This window comes from Martes martes (genome assembly GCF_963455335.1).
Source record: "Martes martes genome assembly, chromosome: 6".
NCBI classification, from domain to species: Eukaryota; Metazoa; Chordata; class Mammalia; order Carnivora; family Mustelidae; genus Martes; species Martes martes.
Genome location: NC_137893.1, coordinates 92,339,712 through 92,360,337, shown reverse-complemented (window position 1 = coordinate 92,360,337; position 20,626 = coordinate 92,339,712). Strand labels below are relative to the sequence as shown.

The following is a 20,626-nucleotide window of genomic DNA, read 5'->3' as shown; positions in this document are numbered from 1 at the left end:
TAATCAACTCAGACTGTCACTCTCATTAAGACTCTGGCACCACTGTCTACAGGCCAAGCTCATCAGCCTAGAACTCCAGACTCTCCATGATCTGATGCTGATTGTACCTTTCTGAGCATAGGGAGGCACCGCCCCAGAGGGTCAACCAGCTGCCCCCGACGACGTGTCTGCTCCTTCGCTTGCTCGTGCTCTCTACTGTGTGTCAAATGCCCACCCTCAACATGTCTACTTAGTTAAGGCCCACTTCCTTCCATCAAGGTCTAGCTCAGGTGCTCCAGATCACAGCACTCTCTCCAGACTCCAAACCTCCACAGCTCTTTTGTTTCTGCCTTTACTCATAGTGTCACGCTTTCTGTCTCTCCATGTGCATTACGAGTGTGAGGTCTGTTTCGTCAGACTCTGTGCTCTCGAGGCCTGTGTGGTAGTGCTCCCTGAACATGTATCTACAAACAGGGAAAACACACAAGTATGAAGTATTTAAGGAATTTTCAAAATGTTTATATTTTAATGAGCTTTATTTGTAGATGTGTAATGTTGTCCTTGTAAGTGTAAAAAATAAATCTGTTGTAAATAATATGTCTCATTATTTTCACTGTTTTGACATAAGAGCATTAAGAAAACATTCCTAACATGAACATAGCTCAGCGTGCTTGTGTAAAAATACAAATTTATGAAGCCCATTTTCTTTGACATAAAAAGCTCTTAATGTCACAGATATGTATATGTTAGTATCTGATATTTTAGGTACCCAACTAAACTCAATAACATGGTAAAGGCTGGAAAACACTTTTTTGCAAGTGTAGAAAAAAAAATGACTAGTGAATAATTGAGGTAATTTTGCTACAATATTCAAATATTTGGATTTGGAGAAAAATGCCATTTTTAGTACATATTATTTATTATCTGTATTATTATTAATTCACCTTAGCTTTCCTTTAAGTAGGATATCAATCAAAATATCTAGAGCTAATATGAAATATGTTAACTTTATGCTCTTTTAATAATTAATACTAACTTAATTACTAAACTAACCTAACACTCAAAGATAAAAGAAGAAAAATATTAAAGCCTCTCTAATACACAGTATGCAGTGGTCAAAACCTCCATTATCATTTTCCTGAATGGGAAGTGGAATTTTATAATTTTAAAGAACATTGCAGGGACTCGAGTTAGTTAAGGAAATGCCTTAGGGACTGTAGTGGGAAGTTCTTTTAATGAATTGATAAATATATTTTCTAATTATCTCTAATCAAAACAAATATAGTATTGCTAACATGTTTACTCTTAAATAGCTTGTGAACATCGGTCTTGTTTCCTTTCTCCTTCTGCGTGATAGACGAACTCTATGTCGAGACCCTTCTATGTGTCATAATGCTTAAAGAGACGGTGTTTCCACACAGGTAAAACTTTTCAATAAGCACAATTTATTCACTAGGTCTGCAGCACATTCAGGATCAAAGACCCAACCTTGTCACTCAAACCCTCCACGAACAGGGTCCCCTTGCTCTGCCAGCTTCGTCACCTTACCTCCTGGAGGGCAGGGTGTGAAGCCCTCACTGACCCCTTGATGTTCTGGGGCCACTTATGAGACTGTGCCTAGGAACAGATTGTCCCTCTGCCCTGAGAGCCTTCTTTCCTGGAGCTGCCACCACCCTGCCCTCCAGAGTGTTTACTGTCCTTAGGCTGCCACCGTGCCTCTGCTCTAAGGACTGGACAGAGTGCTAACGGCCCTCTATGCCAGCGGGCCCGGCTCACAGCACTGCACTGTTCTCTAGCAGACTGGTGTCAGAGAAGGGCTAAAGCCAGAGTGGCAAGAAAACAGGATTTGTTTGGATCGAGTGGAACCTGTAAAACTAATGTGTAATTCACAAATGCAGAATTAGCCAGTATTTCTTCAGGGCTGCCGGGTAAGCGTTGAATATTGGGAAGTCCCAGCTTACTCTCCTGACCCAAATCGTCAGCTCGGTTATCTGAGGAAGGTATCTCATCTAATTTACTTCCAGGAAGGGAGCTAAGTACTGAGAATTGGTCATTTTAGTCATTGGGAACTTTGATGTTAAATTTCATATGTTGGTGCTCACCACGTTTTCCATTTGCTACAGGGGCTTCATGGGGCTTTAGAGATACCACTCTCTTTTTGTTATTCTACTACTTTGGCTACTCCTTCCCAGTGTGCTTTGTTCATCTTTCTCACCTTCCTGATCTCCATATTTTGGAGTGTCCCAGAATTCTCTTGTCAGATTTCTATTTTTTTGTGTTTTGTTTTTTTTCCTTTTTTCTATTTAACTTACTCCCTAAGTGAGCTCTCTGGTCCCATGGCTGTAAATAATCCTCTGAATAATGATGACCCTTTATTTATATCTCGTACTTCTCTCGTCCTGATTGAATCCCTCCTAAACATCAGGCCCATTTACCCAGCCTCCCCTCAGCGTCTGCACTGCATGTCTGGACAGCAAGCTATGCTTAACAGGTCCAAAACTGAGCTCCAGAAGATAGCTCCTCAACCTGCTCTTCCTTCCGTCCCCACTATTGCTGAGGTAAAGAGCAACTGTATCTTTACATTTCTTCAGGTCCAAAATTCATCCTCAGGTCAAAAGTCATTCTTGACTCTGTGTCTTTCATGTCTATAAGGCAAAGCCCATCATCCAGAGGATATCCAGTCTCTCACTCTGACTCATGGCTATGTCTACCATCCTGGTCCATTCACCACTTTCTATTGTGTGAAAAATTTGTAAAGTCTTCCTAATCAGTTTTGTGGCTTTTCTACATCACCTTATGTTTCATTTTCAATGTAGCAGACAGAATAATTCTTTGGAAACCTAAGTCATATTTGCTCAAAACTATCCAATGGCTTCCCATCTCACTGAATAAACTGTGGTCTTCAGCATGCCCCATGGGCTCTCTACTTGCCAGGGGTATTTCTCTGAGCACCCCCGCCCCCCGCTTCTTGCTCATCTTTGGCAATACTAACCTCCTCGTTGTTCCTCATTCTTCTTCCTCTGGATTTGTGCACCTTCTACTGCCTCTGCATGGAATTCTGTACCCAGATATTCATATGGCACATTCTCGTCCTTCATTCCAATGTCTGCTGAAATGTCACCTCTTCCTGGAGAACTTCTTCACCTGAGACATTGTAGCCCATGCCATCATTCCTTTTTCCCTTATCTTGTCTTACTTATTATTTTATACGTTATTCTTGAACCTCATATATGCATTCCTTGTTTATTTATTTGCTGCCTACTCTAAGACTAGACTTTTAGCATTTTAATGAAAGCACAAGTGGGTTTTTGTTTGTTTGTTTGTTTATGGAAATAGCTTTTGTTAACTTCAGCACTTAGAAGAGCATAAAGCATGGAAAGACAATAAATATTGAATGGTTAAATGAATGGAGATCTCATTTTATCATAAGAACTCTTAGTACATAACGTAAGTGAGAGTTCACTGTTCCCATAACTGTCACTGTTCCAGGAGGGGTAAGGAAGAAGGGTCTATGACTTATATCCACACCCTTGGTTGTCTCCTCCAAATTTAACCCTTAGTGTTCTGTGATGTTTGCTCCAGTCCCAGCTCCTCATGAAGACGAGGTGTTGTTTCCTTCACACTGTTTCCAGCAGAGAGAGGAAAGTGAGGCTCTTCACACTTCCTATTATTTTATTATCTCTTTATTCTTCAAGACATTGTCTCACAGGACCATGTAAGTGCATCACTCTTGACAGCACATTTAAAAAATTATACAGGCTTGATTTCAAACCATCACAACAAAGCAATTAGAGTGCTTCAAATGAAATCTGTGGTTTCCCAGTGCACATAAAAGTCATGTTTACGCTACACTGTGGTTCATTAAGTGTGCAATAGCATTATGTCTAAAAAATGCACATACCTGACTTTAAAAATACTTTATGGCTGGAAAATGCTAACTATAAACTAAGCTGAACTTTTGGCAAGTAGTAATCACTGGTCACAGATCACCATAACAAGTGTAATAATAATGAAGTCTGAGATATTGTGGAAATTACCAAAATGTGAGAGGTGGAAGGTGAGCACATGCTGTTGGAAACATGGCAGCAATAGACTTGCTCAGTGCAGGGTTGCCACAAACCTTCCATTTGTAAAAGAAGCAGTGTCTGTGAAAGATGATAAAATGAGGTATGCTTGTGGTATAGTCAGGAAAATATAAAAATTGCACATGGGGGGGGGGCTCCTGGGTGGCTCAGTGGGTTAAAGCCTCTGCCTTTGCCTCGGGTCATGATCCCAGAGTCTTGGGATCAAGCCCCACATCGGGCTCTCTGCTCAGCAGGGAGCCTGCTTCCCCTCCTCTCTCTGTGTCTGCCTCTCTGCCTACTTGTGATCTCTGCTGTCAAATAAATAAATAAAATATTTTTTTAAAAATTGCACATGGGGCACATGGGTGGCTTAGTTGGTTAAGCATCCAACTTGTGATTTCAACTCAAGTCATGATCTCCTGCGTCGTAAGATTGAGCCCACATCGGGCTCTGTGCTCAGCCAGGAGTCTGCTTGAGATTCTCTCTCCCTTCCTCTGCTCCTCCCCCTCCACTCATGCTCTCTCTCTCTCTCTCTCAAATAAATAACTAATTTTTTTTAATTGTACATAAAATATTTATTTTACTAGGGCGCCTGGGTGGCTCAGTCAGTTAAGTGTCTGACTCTTGATTTGGCTTGGGTCATGATCTCAGGGTTGTGGGATTGAGCCCCAAGTTCCCCAAGGTCTCATAACCCCCAAGTTGGACTCTGTGCTCAACACAGAGTCAGCTGCAGACTCTCTCTCTCCCTCTTTTTCTGCCCCTCCTACTCATTCTCTCTCTCTCAAATAAATAAAATCTTTTAAAAATATATATTTCTTTTACCATAGCCCAAGAGAAAAGCACTTCACAGGAAGTCCCCTGTCTCTACCATTGTCTCCTGTAACAGGGCTGTGCTTGTCTGTTGCAAAATAGCCACAGAGCAGTCACCCTCCTTTTCACTTCATCCCTTCCCCAAGGACTTGCTTTCACTCCAATATCCATTGCCTTCCTCCACTAGTGCATTTCTCCAAGTCTGAGTGTAGACCAACACTGGGGTCTTTCGGCATGACCATCCACCATTGTCCATCGGACTTGAGTTCTTCGAAACAGTCCTTCATGGGCATGGCACACCATCTCCCCTCTCTTAAGATATGTTCAAAATGTGTATTCTTCAAATTCTCTACTGAATAACTGACGGCCATTTCAACACTCTCTTTCTCTCTTTCATGTAGCCCCCAAAGGCAATCATCTTTTTTTCCTATGAGATGTTATGCTCCATATCTATAAAGAGGAAATTAAATATTTACCCCCAAATTATCAAGGCTGGTCTCCCTCATGATAGAATTAGTGTTATTATTATAAAAAACAATTTTTACTTTTTTTTCTTTCAAATCTTCAAAGATGTGTTTCTGTTGTCTTCTGGCTTTCATAATTTCTGATGAGAAATCTGTCATCATTTTAATTAATTAATTAACTTGCTTATTTATTTATTTTGTCTCCCTCCTCCCTCACTGCTTTTAAGATTTTTTTCTTTGTCCCATTTTTTTAATAATTTGATTATGATTTGCCTTGCAATAGTTTTCTTTATGTTTCTTTTGCTTTGGGTTCCTTCTGCTTCTTAGCTCTGTAAATTAATAGTTTTAACAAATTTTAAATGTTTCAGCTATTATTTCTTCAAATATTTTTCTTATCTACCTATCTGCATCACCAAATTACATGTATGGTAGAGTCCTTGATATTATTTTATAGGTTACTTATACTCTGTTTATTTCTTTTTTTAGTCTTTTTAATCTATGTACTTCATTTTGGATATTTTCCATTGTTCCATTAAGTACCATGATCTTTTCTTTTGCAGTATCCTATCTTCTGTTAATCCCATCCAGTGTATTTTCATCGAAGAGACTATATTCTTCATTGCTTTAAGTTCAGTCTGATTTTTTTTAATTTTCCCATTTCTTTCTTCATTGTGCTTCTTCCTTTTTGACCATCTGAATTATATCTAACTAGCTATCTCTAATATCTGTCATTTCAGCATCTATTTCTTTTGAATGGTTTTTCTCTTACTTACGTGCCATATTTCCCTGTTTCTTCTAGGCATGATAATTTTTTGAATAAATTCAAGACATAGATGTTAAGTGTCACGGATACTAGATTTTATTGTATTCCTTTAGTTTTAGGCCTTACTGTGGCGTGTAGTTAGTTGTTCAGAAAAACAAGTTTTGAAGACTTGTTATTAAGCTTTGTTAAGGTAAAGCAGGAGTGACACTTAATTTTAAGATAAAATAATACCACTTCCAAGGCCATAACCTTTTAAAGACCTAATCAATTGTCTTTGTTACAGGATCTTCCCACTCTTGCATGTGGGAACACAAGCTTCCATAACTTGAGGGAGCCCTGGGCATTACTCAGCTTATGGCTCCTTAGCTTTCTTTTTCATCTTTCATCTCCACCTCAGTAGCTTTCTCTTACTTGCTGAGATCAGTACTCAGCCAAATACCCAAGGAGACTCCCATGTAGTTCTCGGAAGCACTCTCGCTGCCTCTGTGAAACTTTCTCCTCTCTTTTATTCTTTCTTCCAAATTCTTCCCAGAACTTTGATCTCTGTCTTTTTAATGTGGTGAGACCCTCAGGTGTGTGTGGGCTTTTCCCTCCTTGCCCTGCGACCTGGAATCTGCCATGGATGGTGAGTTGGAGATTGCAGAACTTACCTCATTTATTTCTTTTCTCTTGGAAATTTCCATCCTACACTGTAAGTCTTGCTCAGTTTTTTTTTTTTTTCTTTCTTACTCAGTTTTTGAGTTATTTAGGGCAGGACATGGCCAGAAGTGGAAGTTCCATTTTGTTAGGAGTTTGACAGAAATTTAGTTGTGAGAAATCCTGAGCCTGCACACAAATTAGCAGACTTGCTTTTTCTTAGAATTGCTTTCTGATTCGAATGAGTAAATATTGTATATATTTTACTTTAACAGACATTGATAGTCTCTTAGAATAAATTGTTTTTAGCCCATATAAGTAAGTAGGGTCAAATTCACATCATAAATATTTGTGAAGAAGTGATGTGTTATCCAAGTGGGTTTTAACAATAGCTGGAGTACTCAGGATTTCATTTGAAGTAAAATATAGTCAAGATGTTTCAAGAATACCAGTAGGCAACAAATGTAATTATCTGAGATGAATATAAGATCACTCATAATCATTCAGTCAATCAATCATTCAATAAATATTGAGGATTCAATGGAACAGTGGTTCCCACCATTTGTGAATACAATAGTTTGTAAGGGGATAGGGCGTGCAAATAATTAACTATAATATTGTAGGATATAGTCAGATTGTAAGTAAGGACATTGGTGGAAGACTATGTAAAGTGCCACTGAAGCACAGAGAAAGAAAGCTGGAAGGGACCGGAAATTGAATTTGTTTTATGGAAGGTATCTGTTTCTATCATCTATTCATTCATTCATTCTTCCATTACATTACATTCAGAACATGATTAGGCACCAGTACAGTACTCTGCACTAATAAGTCCCAACAATACATTTCCTCCTCTAGGAGAGAAATGGCTAATAAGCAATTGCAATTCAGTGCAATAGATGCTATGGCTGAGGTGTGCACATGGAACCACAGAAATTGAGAGGAAGAGTACCTCGTCATTGAAGCAAGTGATCAGAGAATGCCTCCAGAGGAGACTGAGCTGCAACAGAGAGTGTCACCATTCGGGAGATGTTAGGTATACAGGGTGGCTGGAGCATGGGTTTCAAAGAGGAGTCAGTGGGGAGGAAGTTGGGGAGATAGAGAGGCGGCATATTTTCAGAGGCTGTCTGTGTTCTCCTATGGCATTTGGAAGAAAATAGGAAGCATTGACAGATTATGTCTGTGACTGTGTCAAATGAGGATAGTTTTAGATTTATGTTTTAGGAAGCTCACTCCAGTGGTAGAGTGAAGGATAAAATAGAATGAAGTGAAACTGGAAACAGGAAGATTAGTCTGGAAGCTGAGATAATTTAGTAATCCAGGAGACCAATCATGAAGAAGCACACTGAGGCAGTAGTGGAGAGATTAGAGATAAGGAGAGAGATCAGGTAGTATTGAGAAGATAAAACAAAAGGACCCAGTGCCTAACTGGATATAGAGAGTGAAGCAGAGGATTGAGTCTCTGATGACTTAAAATTTTCTGACCTGTTGGACCAATTGTGTTCATCAAGAGCTAGGACCCCTACAAGGCATTGGCTACCCCAAGGAGAGCTCAAAACAACCCACTGAGATGCAAAAAAAATTAGCAGAATTCCACTTATACTCTTCTCTATATTTTTAGTTTCTCTTTGTGTATGTCTGCGTCTTGCAAAGTATATCGTAAACTAATACAGTAGTATGTGTATATACTGTATAAGTAAACGAGTATCAGTATGTTGTCGGGTGTGCTCAAATATTTCATTATCAGGGTGTATGATCAAAAAGTTTGGAGACATCTGAGTGAAGGGTTACAAAGGGAATAATAAATGTGATAGTTACGGGAAATTTGGTAGTGATGGGGTAGTTATGGGTAGTTATTTGCCTATGAACATTTAGGCAGTAATTTCTAATGGGCAGTGGGAGTCTAGATCAGACAAGTGTCCAATAGAACTTCATGTGATCATGCAAAATGTTCTAAAGATATACTGTCCAGTATGGAGATCAGTAGCCACATACAGCTATTGAGTACTTAAAATATGGCTAGTACAACTGAAGAACTGAAATTTTTCATTTGGTTTAATTTTAATTTATTTAAGTTTAAATAGCCACACTTAGCTAGTGGCTACCATGATGGGAAGCACTGATATGAAACTTTGAAGAGAGACCTGGAAGCACTGATATGAAACTTTGAAGAGAGACCTGGACTCTCATTTGTTAGTGCTTCCACTGGCTAAGCATTTTACATACATTTTTAAGCAATTTAATTATCCCAGCTACCCTCTGGAGTAGACAGTATTATAAAAGGAAAGAATAAGTTCTTCCTTATTCTGTCCTTTTAATGGTAAAAGTTCATATAGTGAAAAAGAGCATCTTTGCTCTGAAATATGCATGCTTTCTAGATATTCTCTCTTGGTAGATATTTATGCATCTTTCACAACCAAGTGATAATTTCATATTTTCTTTTCAGGTGGTTTGCTCTGTTACAGATTCAAATATGTATTATTTTAATACTTTACAAGTATGACTGTAGTCTTCTGGATCCATTACCAAAACAGGTAAGTGTTTTCAGGATTTTAAATATCACGGTTTTTAATTTTGGTATAAATTCTAACACCTTGGTTTTAATTACTAGAGATAAGCTGCTGATTTCCTTATGTAGGCTTGATCTTAACAGGTGTCTTACATGGAACCAGACTGAGAAGATACTTAATTCCCTTACTTCTGGATCTGATCTATATGCCATGAAACCACAAGACCAGGACCAAATAGCGGTGTTCCCACCACTTACAGTGTTAAGGAGGTCCCCAGTGAATTCACCAATTTTTGACATTGTTTCTTGTGCTAAATTGACATGGCCTTGATTTTGGGCTTATTTCCCTAAAGAGGTGTGTCTATGGGTCCCAAACTGAACCATCAGTTTTTGAGGCAAGTCATAGCCCTTAGTCCATTTGGGAAGCAACGGCATGGAAGAAAAAAGCAGACAGTGAGCAACAGTAAAGACAGTAAGCAAGAATGAAAAGGCTGTGACCTTCCTCCTACCACTGATCATTGAATTGTCTAATCATTGAACTCCTCTGTGTTCCTATAGGTCTGTTCTCCTAGACTAATGTCTTTCAAACACGTGCAAACATCAGAATGACCTGGAATCAGAACACTGGACCCCACCCCTTGAGTGCCTGATCTAGGGACATATAGGGAGGGGCAATAATTTGCATTTTTATCCAGTTCCCAGTGCTGTTGATGCTGCTGGTCTGAATAATACTCTTTGAGGACCACTGTCCTAGGCAACAGGGAAAGTTTAATTGAATTCCAGATGTTTGGAAGTCATTTTGAAGACTCTGGATAAAATGTGCTGTTTCAACTGAGGGTAAAGATCAGAAATTAAGCATTGCAATTTCAGGGCTATTCCCATAGCCTGCTGTGCTTTGATTTACTCTTGATATAATAAGGCTAATGTATGGAGGGATAAATAAAACTCTTGGGTGACATTTCAATAGAAATTATGTAAGTGCCTAAGTGACACAGACAATATTATATTACTCATAAATATGCACATTTCAGCACTTTCTCCTGATTTCTTTTGCACTTCTATTTTTGAGTACACTAACTACCAGCAATGAAGAGCCCTCAAAATCCTACCATGAAAGGGAAACCAAAAAACCCTTCACAAAGGTTCTCAGCAAGTATAGTTTTATTATCAAAACGAAGATCAGGACCAGGGATATACTCACAAAATACCAGTCCCTAGTCCATTGAGTTGGATGTCACAATTTTGCCCAGGACTGATTCCCCATCCAAATATTTTCCCACCGGTGAAGGGACACAGAAATGCCTTACCAGATTAGAAGGATGACATTTGTCAAAACCATGTAAACCTAACTCCAGCAATCAGTAATTTTGACCAGTTTCTTAGGCAAGATTTTGCCCAGTTCTCTCTTCCTACCTAAGAATTCTATTAGTTATATTTATTATACTGAGCTACACACATTCTGTTTCTGTTTTGACATACTAAGAACATATTTTTTAAAGATATTATTTATTTATTTGACAGATAGAGATCACAAGTAGACAGAGAGGCAGGCAGAGAGAGAGGAGGAAACAGGCTCTCCGAGGAGCAGAGAGCCCGAGGCGGGGCTCGGTCCCAGGACCCTGGGATCATGACCCGAGCAGAAGGCAGAGGCCTTAACCCACTGAGCCACCCAGGTGCCCCACTAAGAACATTTTTAAAGAAATATCTCAAAAAAGGGGAAAAAAGAAATATTATTTTTTGTAAAAAGTAATTTTGTAAAAATTTTGTAAAAAGTATGTCTAAATGAATTCTCATGATCTCAAAGGGCATTTCATTTCATAATTCTTATTCTAGAAAGAGATAAATTAAAATTATGCAATTATTGGACTTGTTTTAATAAGGTCAAATGAGGTGATCAAAAAATACAGGGAATGACCTTCAAATTACCAGGCTCTTGTATAAGACAGGAGGGGATGGTCTGCTAAGGCATGTTCTGAACTCTCTTGTCAAGCATGGGGGCATCTCTGGGCTTGGAAATCAGCTTTCCCAAAGAAATATACTTGTCATAGTAGCAAAAATCAAATTCTAGAACCCCCAATTTTAATTTTTCTGGAGCCCAGTGTTTTATTTTATCTCAAAGGGTCTTAGTAAATTAATTTTAACTCTCATTAAGAACCAAGCACTAAACAAATACTATAAAGCTTTCCAAGATCCACAACTAGGCAGCAGTGTCCAGATGCTAGCAATGGGGGCTGTTCATTTTGAGCATTTATAAGACCAACTTCAATTCTTCTGCAAAAGCAAGCACATTTTTGCTAATACAGTGAAGTTTTGTTTGTTTGATTGGCTTTGTTCTGTTTTGTCTTTTGGGGGGTCATGAGTCCTTAGATAATCTCACGAAAACTATGGATCCCTTTTTTAGAAAAATATGTAACTTTTCATACCCACAAATTTGCGGTTGCAATTTCAAGGAGTCCATGACAGCCCTGCACCTCATTCTGTCAACTCTCCTAGGAATCTCCGTGTTAAGAAGCCCATTCTGTGTCCTGTTGCATTCAAACCTGACGATAGACTGATGACTTAAATCGGACTGATTGTCTTTTCCCTGTTCTTGATTTCCCCCCACCCTCAAGGCTGATAGAACAGGTTGCAGATGTCCATTCCTTCAATGGAAGGCTAAAATTGATTCTTGACATTATAAGACACATAAAGACCGACACACGTCTTCTAGAAGTGTTTAGAAGACACACGTCTTCTAAACCTAGACTTTGTACTTTTAGAGATAATTACACTTGAATAAACCTTTGGTCTAAAACCTTATGTCTCTTAATTTCTATATTTCTCCTACATTTCTGCTTTTAGAGTCCTCTCCATTTGGTGGGTGTCCAACAGCCAGAAGGACAATGCCGAATTGAATTTAAACAAAGAAAATGACATCTGTTGGGTCTAAAGAGGGCCGGAGCCTTCTGGAAGAGTTGATTGTCCCCATCCACTAGCCTGGCAGCATCTAGACCTGAGCTCTGCTAAAAAACACTGCTTAACTTTGTTTTAGGATTTCGTTCAAGAGCGTGTCTAAATGGTAGGTGTGTTTGGTAACTTAAGAGTAGACCAAGAATCTGACATCACTCTCACCGATACGAGGTCTGAATACATGGATTATAGAAGATGTTTAAATGATTTTTAAAAGATGCATTTCCCCAGGAGTTGCAATTTGGTTTCATGCATAACTGTATTAAACTTTAAATAGAAATAGTGCCACTTGAATGAAAATCTTAGTAAACTATGAAGGCCACATACTTAAATTTCTATTTTGAAAAAGGCTAAAAGTCTTAGATTCTAAGAAAATATTAAAACAGTAGTTTCTGGAAGCTCTTTCAGTTTTCTCAATATGATTCTCAACTGGCAATTGCAATTCTTAAGTTCTATTAATTTAATTTTTTATGGTAGACAAGACTAGTGCTGAAACAATGAATAAAATGATAGCTTTCTAAGACCTGTGAAGATGGGGAGCATGTCTTACACTCTTTCTGTGCTCAACTACACCAGGACAACACCTTCTGTATAAGGTTTATTCAGTAAAGGTATACTGATTGATATACTGATTTGTATTTTAATGAAGGTGAAAGTACTCTTGATTCAAGACGTTAGTAATTCTAGGTGAAGAGGTAATATTTTTGTGGGTAGAAACAGAAGTAAAGTGAAGTCAAGGCAAATAAAAGCATTTGAATGTATTACTTAGGACTTCTGTCTGAAATATTTACTGTGAAACCACGAAAAGAAAACCTGCCATGCCCCAGGAAAAACATACGACACTAGTAACAGTGATCAGTGATGTCATGATTTGTCCTCTAATATTCAGTAAAATGCTGCTTGCCTCCTTTATTTCACAATAAATAAGCTTTGTGTGCATGTTGTCCTCTGGATTATTTGCTCCCCTATGCTAGAATTATCCTGCAGAGTTGATAATGATTGCTTAGTCATCTATTTCCTACCAATGAGCAGATGACTCCCTAGGAGAAAATTAAGTACCCTGGAGTGCATTAACTCTTCCAGGCTAATACAGTGATTCTGAAGCTTAGCTACCAGCTTACAGCTTAGTTTTGCAGGTTTGGGGTCTAGAGATGGAAGGCGCTGAAGGAAGCAGCTTAGAAGACCTGGCCGGGTCTGCTAAATATGGCGGGAGTGTTCTTCGGGCAGACATGTCTTCCTGAACAGCTGAGGCCCACAATGAAACACAATATTTGCCTAGAATATGCATTTCAGCTGAATTTGCAGCCACTCAGGGCTAGTGTTTATCTCCATATTCTTGCTTGGTAAGGATAAATGTTAGCTGACAAGTTGGTATACTTTAAAAAAGAATGCAGACGCAGGAGATCCACTGACCTTTGATAAAAATGGTAAAAATAAAACAATGGTAAGAGAAATATACTTGGAGGTCCCTTTCCAATTTTTTCCCTAGCCTAGGATTTTATATTATGTATCTAAATCACTGCTATGTCCACGCTAAAGAGTTCAAAGTGGCTGTCTCTCTCCGTTGGCCATGGTGGAGTAAGAACTCTGTATTGCCTCTTCTGGTAGGTCAGGCATTCAGCTGGGGCCATGGCTGTGTCAGCTTTGGGAAGAGCCTCCATCTTGTCAGCCATTGTCCAAATTTCGTTTCAGGCCTTGATCAACCAACCAAACCTCTTGCCATTGCCCAAGAGTCTATGTACATTCTTACCTCAGACTATTTCTCCCTCCATACAAAGGACATGGCCAACTATACTGCTCAAAACTCTGCCCGGTGGGAGAATTTCCCCTCACCACTGTCCTTTGGGGGCTCTCCTGAATGTGGCTGAGCACAGGAGATGTCGGTTTGCTCCCTCATATCAAGCCAACCAGGATGTCATCTGGGCCCAAGATGTTTTCTCTCCTCTGTCAGCTAGTCCTACCCAGTGGGCCAAAGGTGTGAATTGAGAGAGCTGCATCAGCCTAACTGAGGTAAGTGATGACCTGTTTATGTAACTGACTTCTGGTGATGACTCATTTATGTAACTGACTGTAACTCAAACTGGATCCCAAATGTACGATATTCATTGTATAATGGATTGCTGCTGAGCCGTCCTGATAATATACTTGATAAATGTAATAATACCCAGTTCATGATGTGTGGCTCTGGTCAAATATTCACTTGGCATGTTCAGGCATTGGAGGCTGAGAAGTATGTCAGGAGCTGCTTTTCAAATGATAAATAGTTTTTAGCTGCAGAAGGCATGATCTTGCTCTGGAATCCTAGGGATCTGTCCATCTATCTATTGGCCCATCACCACAGTAGTGGCAGTGCTTGAAAGGCAATCAGAGCTTGAAGACACCACTGGTGATCTGACAGTGGAAGTGGGAGTAATCTCTCCCACAGCTGATGAGCTGGAAGGCATGCCCTTCCATGCAAGCACAAGATGGCCAAGTCCTTATCCTTTCCATAGACCTTCAGAAAGTACTCTGATGTCAAGTGCTTGTCAAGATCTGGGTAGATTGTTGAACTTGTAGCCCAATCTTAGGGGACAGGTTATCAAAATCATAGTGGGTCTTGTTGTACGTTTTCTAGCTGAACCCCATGTAAACACAGTCGGAGAATAGACTTGCCGTGGCACAAGCCGTATGCTGAAGAAGGTGCGGAAGGAGAGAAACAGGCACACACATAATGTGGAAGGGGTTTCCTGTGAAGGGGAGAAAAGGAAGAGTGGTGTTTGGAAGGGGACATGACAGGAGTTCCCTCCCTCCCTCCACCCTTCCCTCCCTCTCTCCCTCCTTACCTCCCTCCACCCCTTCCTTCCTTCCTTCCTCTTCTCTCTCTCTCCCTTCCTCCCTTTCTTTTATACATGGGAGACACTAGCATGTTTCAGTGCTTATGGAAAGAAGCCTGTAGAGAGAAATACATTGAAATAACAGGGAATAGAGAAGACAGTTTTTTGTGCAAGACCTCTGAGATGGGAGGAACTGGGATGGAGATCCTACACACAGGAATTAGCTCTAGACAGGAGGCAGGAAGGTGACATATTTCACTCTGAAAGAAGCAAGGAGGAAGGACTCAGGGTAGGGGCAGTAGCTGGAAATTGAGCAAATTCTCATTTGAGAGATTTTATTTTCCCTGTAGAGTAGAAGGTGAGTTATTTCTTGAGTGAGGTAATGGAGAAGTGGGAGCAGGATCGAGGGGAGGGGAGATATTTTCATGATGAAATGCCATGGCAGTTCTGTGTTTGAGCTCTTGAGGAACTTCCATTAGCCTGCAAGACAGCTGGAAAAAAATAGAATTAATACAAATTGGGACTTTGGCCATTGGAAGAATGTGTGACAGGAGAGGTAAGTGTGGTTGACAGTAACCTAAGGAGCATCAGGTGGATAGGGAAGGAAGAGGAGGCATAAGAAGGCTGAAAAGAAGAAACAGCTGGGAAACTGGGCTTCCTGTGAAGTTGAAGAACCAGTGTAGTGGGAACAAATAGAGACCAGTGAGGGCAGAAGGCTGTAGCCAGAGGACAGACTGTTTCATTTAAAATTTCAGAGAACAAGCAGTTAGGGGTGGCATGACAGGGCTCGAGGGGAAGCTGACATGGTGGTCGGGTGAGGAGAATGGAGTTCAGAATGTAAGCTGTGATGGTATTTTGCATAGCCACCACCTTCCAGCTGTGTCCGCATATCGTGGAAGGGTAAGGAATGTCTGTGGGCTCTCTTCTAGAATAGTAACTCCATTCATGAGGATTACTCATGACCTAATCACCTCCCAAAGGCCTCACTCCTAATGCCATCGACTTTGGACACTAACATTGCACCATATGAATTTGTTGGGGACACAAACATGTAGACCATGGCAGGAAAGAACCCCCACAGTTGCTTACCTTTTTAAGTGGAGCTCTGCCTACAGATTTTGCTCTGATGGAGGATGCTGGGCAGCACTCAGAAATGCTGCTCTGAGAATAAACAGGTGGTTATCAGAGGGGAGGGCTGGGGAGATGGGAGAATGGGTGAAGGGGAGTGGGAGATACAGGCTTTCAGTTATGGAAGGGATACGTCATGGGGAAGAAAGGCACAGTATAGGGACCACAGTCAATGATACCGTAAGAGTGATGTAACGGGATGGGTTAACTAATACTGGTGGTGAGTACCACATAACATACAGACCCTCGAATCACTATGTTGTACGCTTAAAACTAAGGTAATGTTGTGTGTCAGTTATACTCAAATAAAAAAAGGAAGACCCTTCCCCACAAATGCTGCTCTGGGTCCCATGCCCCTTGATGTAGCAGTCCAGGAGCTGGTGGTCGCCTCTGCTAGCCCCACGAGAGTGGACCACGGCGCCCAACTTCCATCAGCGCAGTATCTTTTGTTTTAGGTAAGATTTTAGAATAAACATCTGCATAGTTCTCCAGGTCAGTCAGTGGCTAAAGGGTGTTACTGACTCAGGTACAACTTGTATAAACTACCTGTTTTTTTTTTACAAAATGCCTATTACTTTCTAGAAACCAACAGTAAGACCTTTTGTCACCTGAGCTGTTATAATATGCTGCTCACTTGGCTAAGCTCACCACTCCATCCATTGACTTTAGTCTCAAAAACACATTTAGTCCAATGTGTTCAGTTTGTTTCTATTATCATTCCTATTTTACAAATGAAAGAAATGGAGCTTGGAGAGACTGAGTGACTAACTCCAGATCACATGGCCAGTAAGTGTTGGAGGCATGGTTTGAACCCAGGGCTTCTGGCTGCAACTTATGGCCTCATAACACCGAACAGCATTGTATCCTTCCATAAGACAAAATGTGACCCACAAGCAACAGAATTTTGACCTTGGTCATCATAACCCACACTCTGGGTCCTCTCTTAGCTCCCAGGGAGGATGCGGCTAACTTGTGGTGTAGCCTAGATTTCCAGTAGAGGAAGAAGAGGACTCTTGTGTGCCAGCTTCCCTCCTCCTCGGCTTCCTTCTCCACCCCCACCCCAACACTCATGAGAACCTCCAAATTAACTGGCCTAGAGTGAGACCCCCACAGATGGGGGAGGGGACCATTCATTGTTTTGAGGGAAAAAAAAATCTGATAAAATTGCATCTTTTGGTAGGGGAATATAAATGCAAATATTGAAAAAAATATCCTAAGTTCCAATAATACATCATGCATTGTCTATTGAGACAGCAACTGGCTTTTTCTTTTTCTTTTTTTTTTTTTTTTTTAGCATTTTCTACCTCCTTCCTTGACAAAAATAGACCTTGACAGAAATATTGGTCTTTAGGGACCCAATAGACCATAGGGTAAGGATGATATATGGATTTCTTTTCTTCTGGCAGAGGCAGGTACTAGCTAAATACTAAACAGTCTTAGTTTAAGATTTGTCTTCAGGTGATTTGGAACTATGGGAAGAATTCTATAGAAGTGACCTAAAGGAAGGGCTGTGGTGTTTGCTTCACAATGCATATAAACTCTTTTTTTATTTGTACTGTTGTTGTTACCGAAAATAAACATGTGTAGGATACACAATTCAAGATATCAGCCTAACATCTGGTTTTACTGCTTAAGAAGCTAAAATCCAAGCTGGAGAATGTTATGTGCCCTTGTAGGATGTTTGGTGTCTGGGGACAACCCTCTGGGCGAGATGGTTTAAGGGAGCGATTCTCTGCGGACAGAAAAATGGAACAGATAAGTAAATTTCCAACTTCTTTAGGCAGCAAAACTTTTCATTGCTCAACACATTGATTTGCAGATCTCCCAATAAAAAAGCAGATGAAAGCTGATAAATCCAACTCAGCGTTAGCTGACTATATATACTTCATTGTCGAACCCATTATACGTGCACCTCTGCAGAGCCACAGGGATCAAAACAGCACACACTGAAAAACGCTGGCCGAGATGAGCTCTGTGTGGCAGAGACATTTAATGCCTGCTGGATGGCCGATGCTTCCCCAAATTTCCCAGGACCTGGACAGTTACGCAGGGTCATATGATTAGTTTGGGTCAATGGTCCCTAAGTAGACATGATGGGTGTCAATTCCAAGTTGAAATATGGACATAGAGATATAGATTGTCTTTAGTATTCTCTTTCTCTGATATTGTGATGGGGGAGCTAGCAGCAAAAAGTATCAGCCTGGGTCAGTAAGGTCAATGAGTGTCAATGAGGAGGAAAGAACCCTTTCCCCCAAATTTGCATGAGACAAATTTACACGTGTGAGCAGGAAACACTGACACTTGCCACAACAGCACAAACCAGACTGCCTGAGCAATCTCAGAAATGAAATCTAGCTCATTCTCTTGTTCATGCCTGTAGTCCTCTGCTCTCCAATCTAAAAAGCAATGAAATACTGGTAAATGCTACAACATGGATGAATCTGGAAAACATTATGTCAAGTGAAGATGCCAGATAGAAAAGGCTACGTACTGCATGATTCCATTTATACGAAATACCCAGAAAGGCAACCCTGAAAAGAGAGAAAGCAGATTAATGACTGTCTAGGGCTTGGGGTTGGGGGAGGGGAAGGGTGAGACGCTTGAATGAGTGACAGCTAAGCGACATAGGGTTTCTTTCGAAGGTCATAAAAATGTTTCAAATTGGTCGTGGTGATGGTCGTACATCTCTGTGGGTATATGAAAAGCCATTGACTCTTCCACTTTAAATGGGTGAATTGTGTGGTATGTCAATTATATCTCAATGAAGCTGTGAAGAATAAGCAATGCGGTGTGACTCTTGGAACACAAGACAGATGTGCAAAAATACAACTCTTTTCTTTTTAAGATTTATTTATTTATTTGAGAGAGAGAGTGCCTGCAAGCGGGGAGGGGCGGAGGGATTAGGAGAGAGCAAATCTCAAGCCAGCCGCCCCCTGAGCGTGGAGTCAGACCAGGGCTCAATCTCAGGAGCGAGGAGCCTGAAATGAGGCTGATCTCACGACCCCTGAGATCATGACCCGAGCCGAAATCAAGAGTCCGATGCTTACTGGACTGAGCCACCCAGGTGCCCCCCTGCCAAAACCACAACTTACTTAATACTCTATACAGCATCAGAGTTCCAGATTCTGAGGTCCTGTTCTTTGGGGCCAGCTGCAAATTCTATGTAAACAATTAATTGTGAAGACCCTTTATCCCCAGAATCACAGTGAAATTAGGGATGTCCCCAGGTGCGTAGAAAAAGGGTCAAGTGCCGCCTAGTCACCAGTGTTTCTGGTCTGCTGCGGGCATCACAGCCGCCCACTAAAGTCCCATGACCTCTTCCGGCCTCTGTGCCTCCCTGGGCACAGCTAGAACCCGTGAGCTCTCACATCTCCATCAAACTCTTCAGGACTTAGCTGTCCCAGACTCAGCTCTATCTCCCAGCTTGCCAGGACAGAGGGAGATCTTTCTAGTTAAGAATACTTCTCTTTGCTTCTCCAAACTGCTCTGTGGTGTCCCTGACCCTCAGTTCTCCCTGTCTTTAAGAGTTGGCCTTGAAGCCTCATAAAACCCACAAATAGCTAAGCTTTAAGGACAGACGGTGGTATGGTACTATATTAGCAGGTGCCCACTACAGACAGAATTTGTGGGGAAATAAGTCCCAGCTACAGGTTTTTCTGCATAATTTGTCACAAAAGGAGGAAAGGCAAGGCAACTTCGAGCAGAGGAAGGAACTGAGTTTAGCCTCAAACCCCTACATCCCAGCCCTGGCTCGTGCATTTCCTACTTGGTCTCTCTCAGCAACCGTTTCCCAGCAGGCTAATTACAGTAGCCACCTCACCCTAGAGCTTAGACTGAATCACTTTGTGAACTCTGCTACCTATCCAGTGCTGTATGGCGATAAGACGCTGCAATGATTAAAATGTTTCTGGATCTACTTCTTGGCCCCGTACCCTCCCCTGCAAATTGAAGTCAATATTCACTGCAGCCCTTGGCACTGCTAGAACTGGGAAATTTTAGCTGTTATATTTTCAGGAACCCCTCTGTGTTTTTCTCCAGGAGCTGTAAGCCTTGTCACTCCGTTCTTCCTGTCACAAATGTCCTCTCACTTCTGTTTTAGACAAACAGACTTCGCGTCTGAACCCCACGTCCTTCGCATTTGCCCTGGCCAGCTTGCTGGGACCAGTTTCAGCTCTTCTCCGACTGAATGTCTCCCCCTCTGCTTTCTCCTGGGGAAGAGGCCACAGTGAATCCCGCAATGGCCTCTCCCGTGAACTTGTTCTTTTCGGGTGAGGTGAAGACCGATACCAAACACAAAGGACAAAAAGACTTGTCTAGCCCCCCAGTTGCATTTCCAGCATTCTTTTCCCAAACTGTGCTAATTTGTCATCCGCCCAAAAGGAAAAACAAGCACAAAAATCAAATAAAAACAAGGAATTATCCCCTATACATCAGGGTCTGAAACATAAATGGACTGTACTTCATAAAAATGTTTCTAGATGAGCCCCCAACCACAATCCAATGTGTAAGACTAT

The 20,626-nt window shown here is 41.0% G+C and overlaps 1 protein-coding gene across 2 annotated transcripts in view; it reads left to right on the top strand.

The window, feature by feature from the left end:
* The window catches only part of CYP39A1 (cytochrome P450 family 39 subfamily A member 1), an 83,085-nt gene extending 69,975 nt beyond the window's left edge, over window positions 1-13,110 (top strand). For both annotated transcript variants that reach the window (XM_080806942.1, XM_080806941.1), the window contains 2 exons: window positions 9,160-9,247; window positions 12,064-13,110. In XM_080806942.1, coding sequence (XP_080663068.1) covers window positions 9,160-9,247; window positions 12,064-12,135 — 160 coding nt within the window. In that variant the 3' untranslated portion in view covers window positions 12,136-13,110. The remainder of the gene's footprint in view (window positions 1-9,159; window positions 9,248-12,063) is intronic.
* The last annotated feature ends 7,516 nt before the right edge of the window (window positions 13,111-20,626 follow it).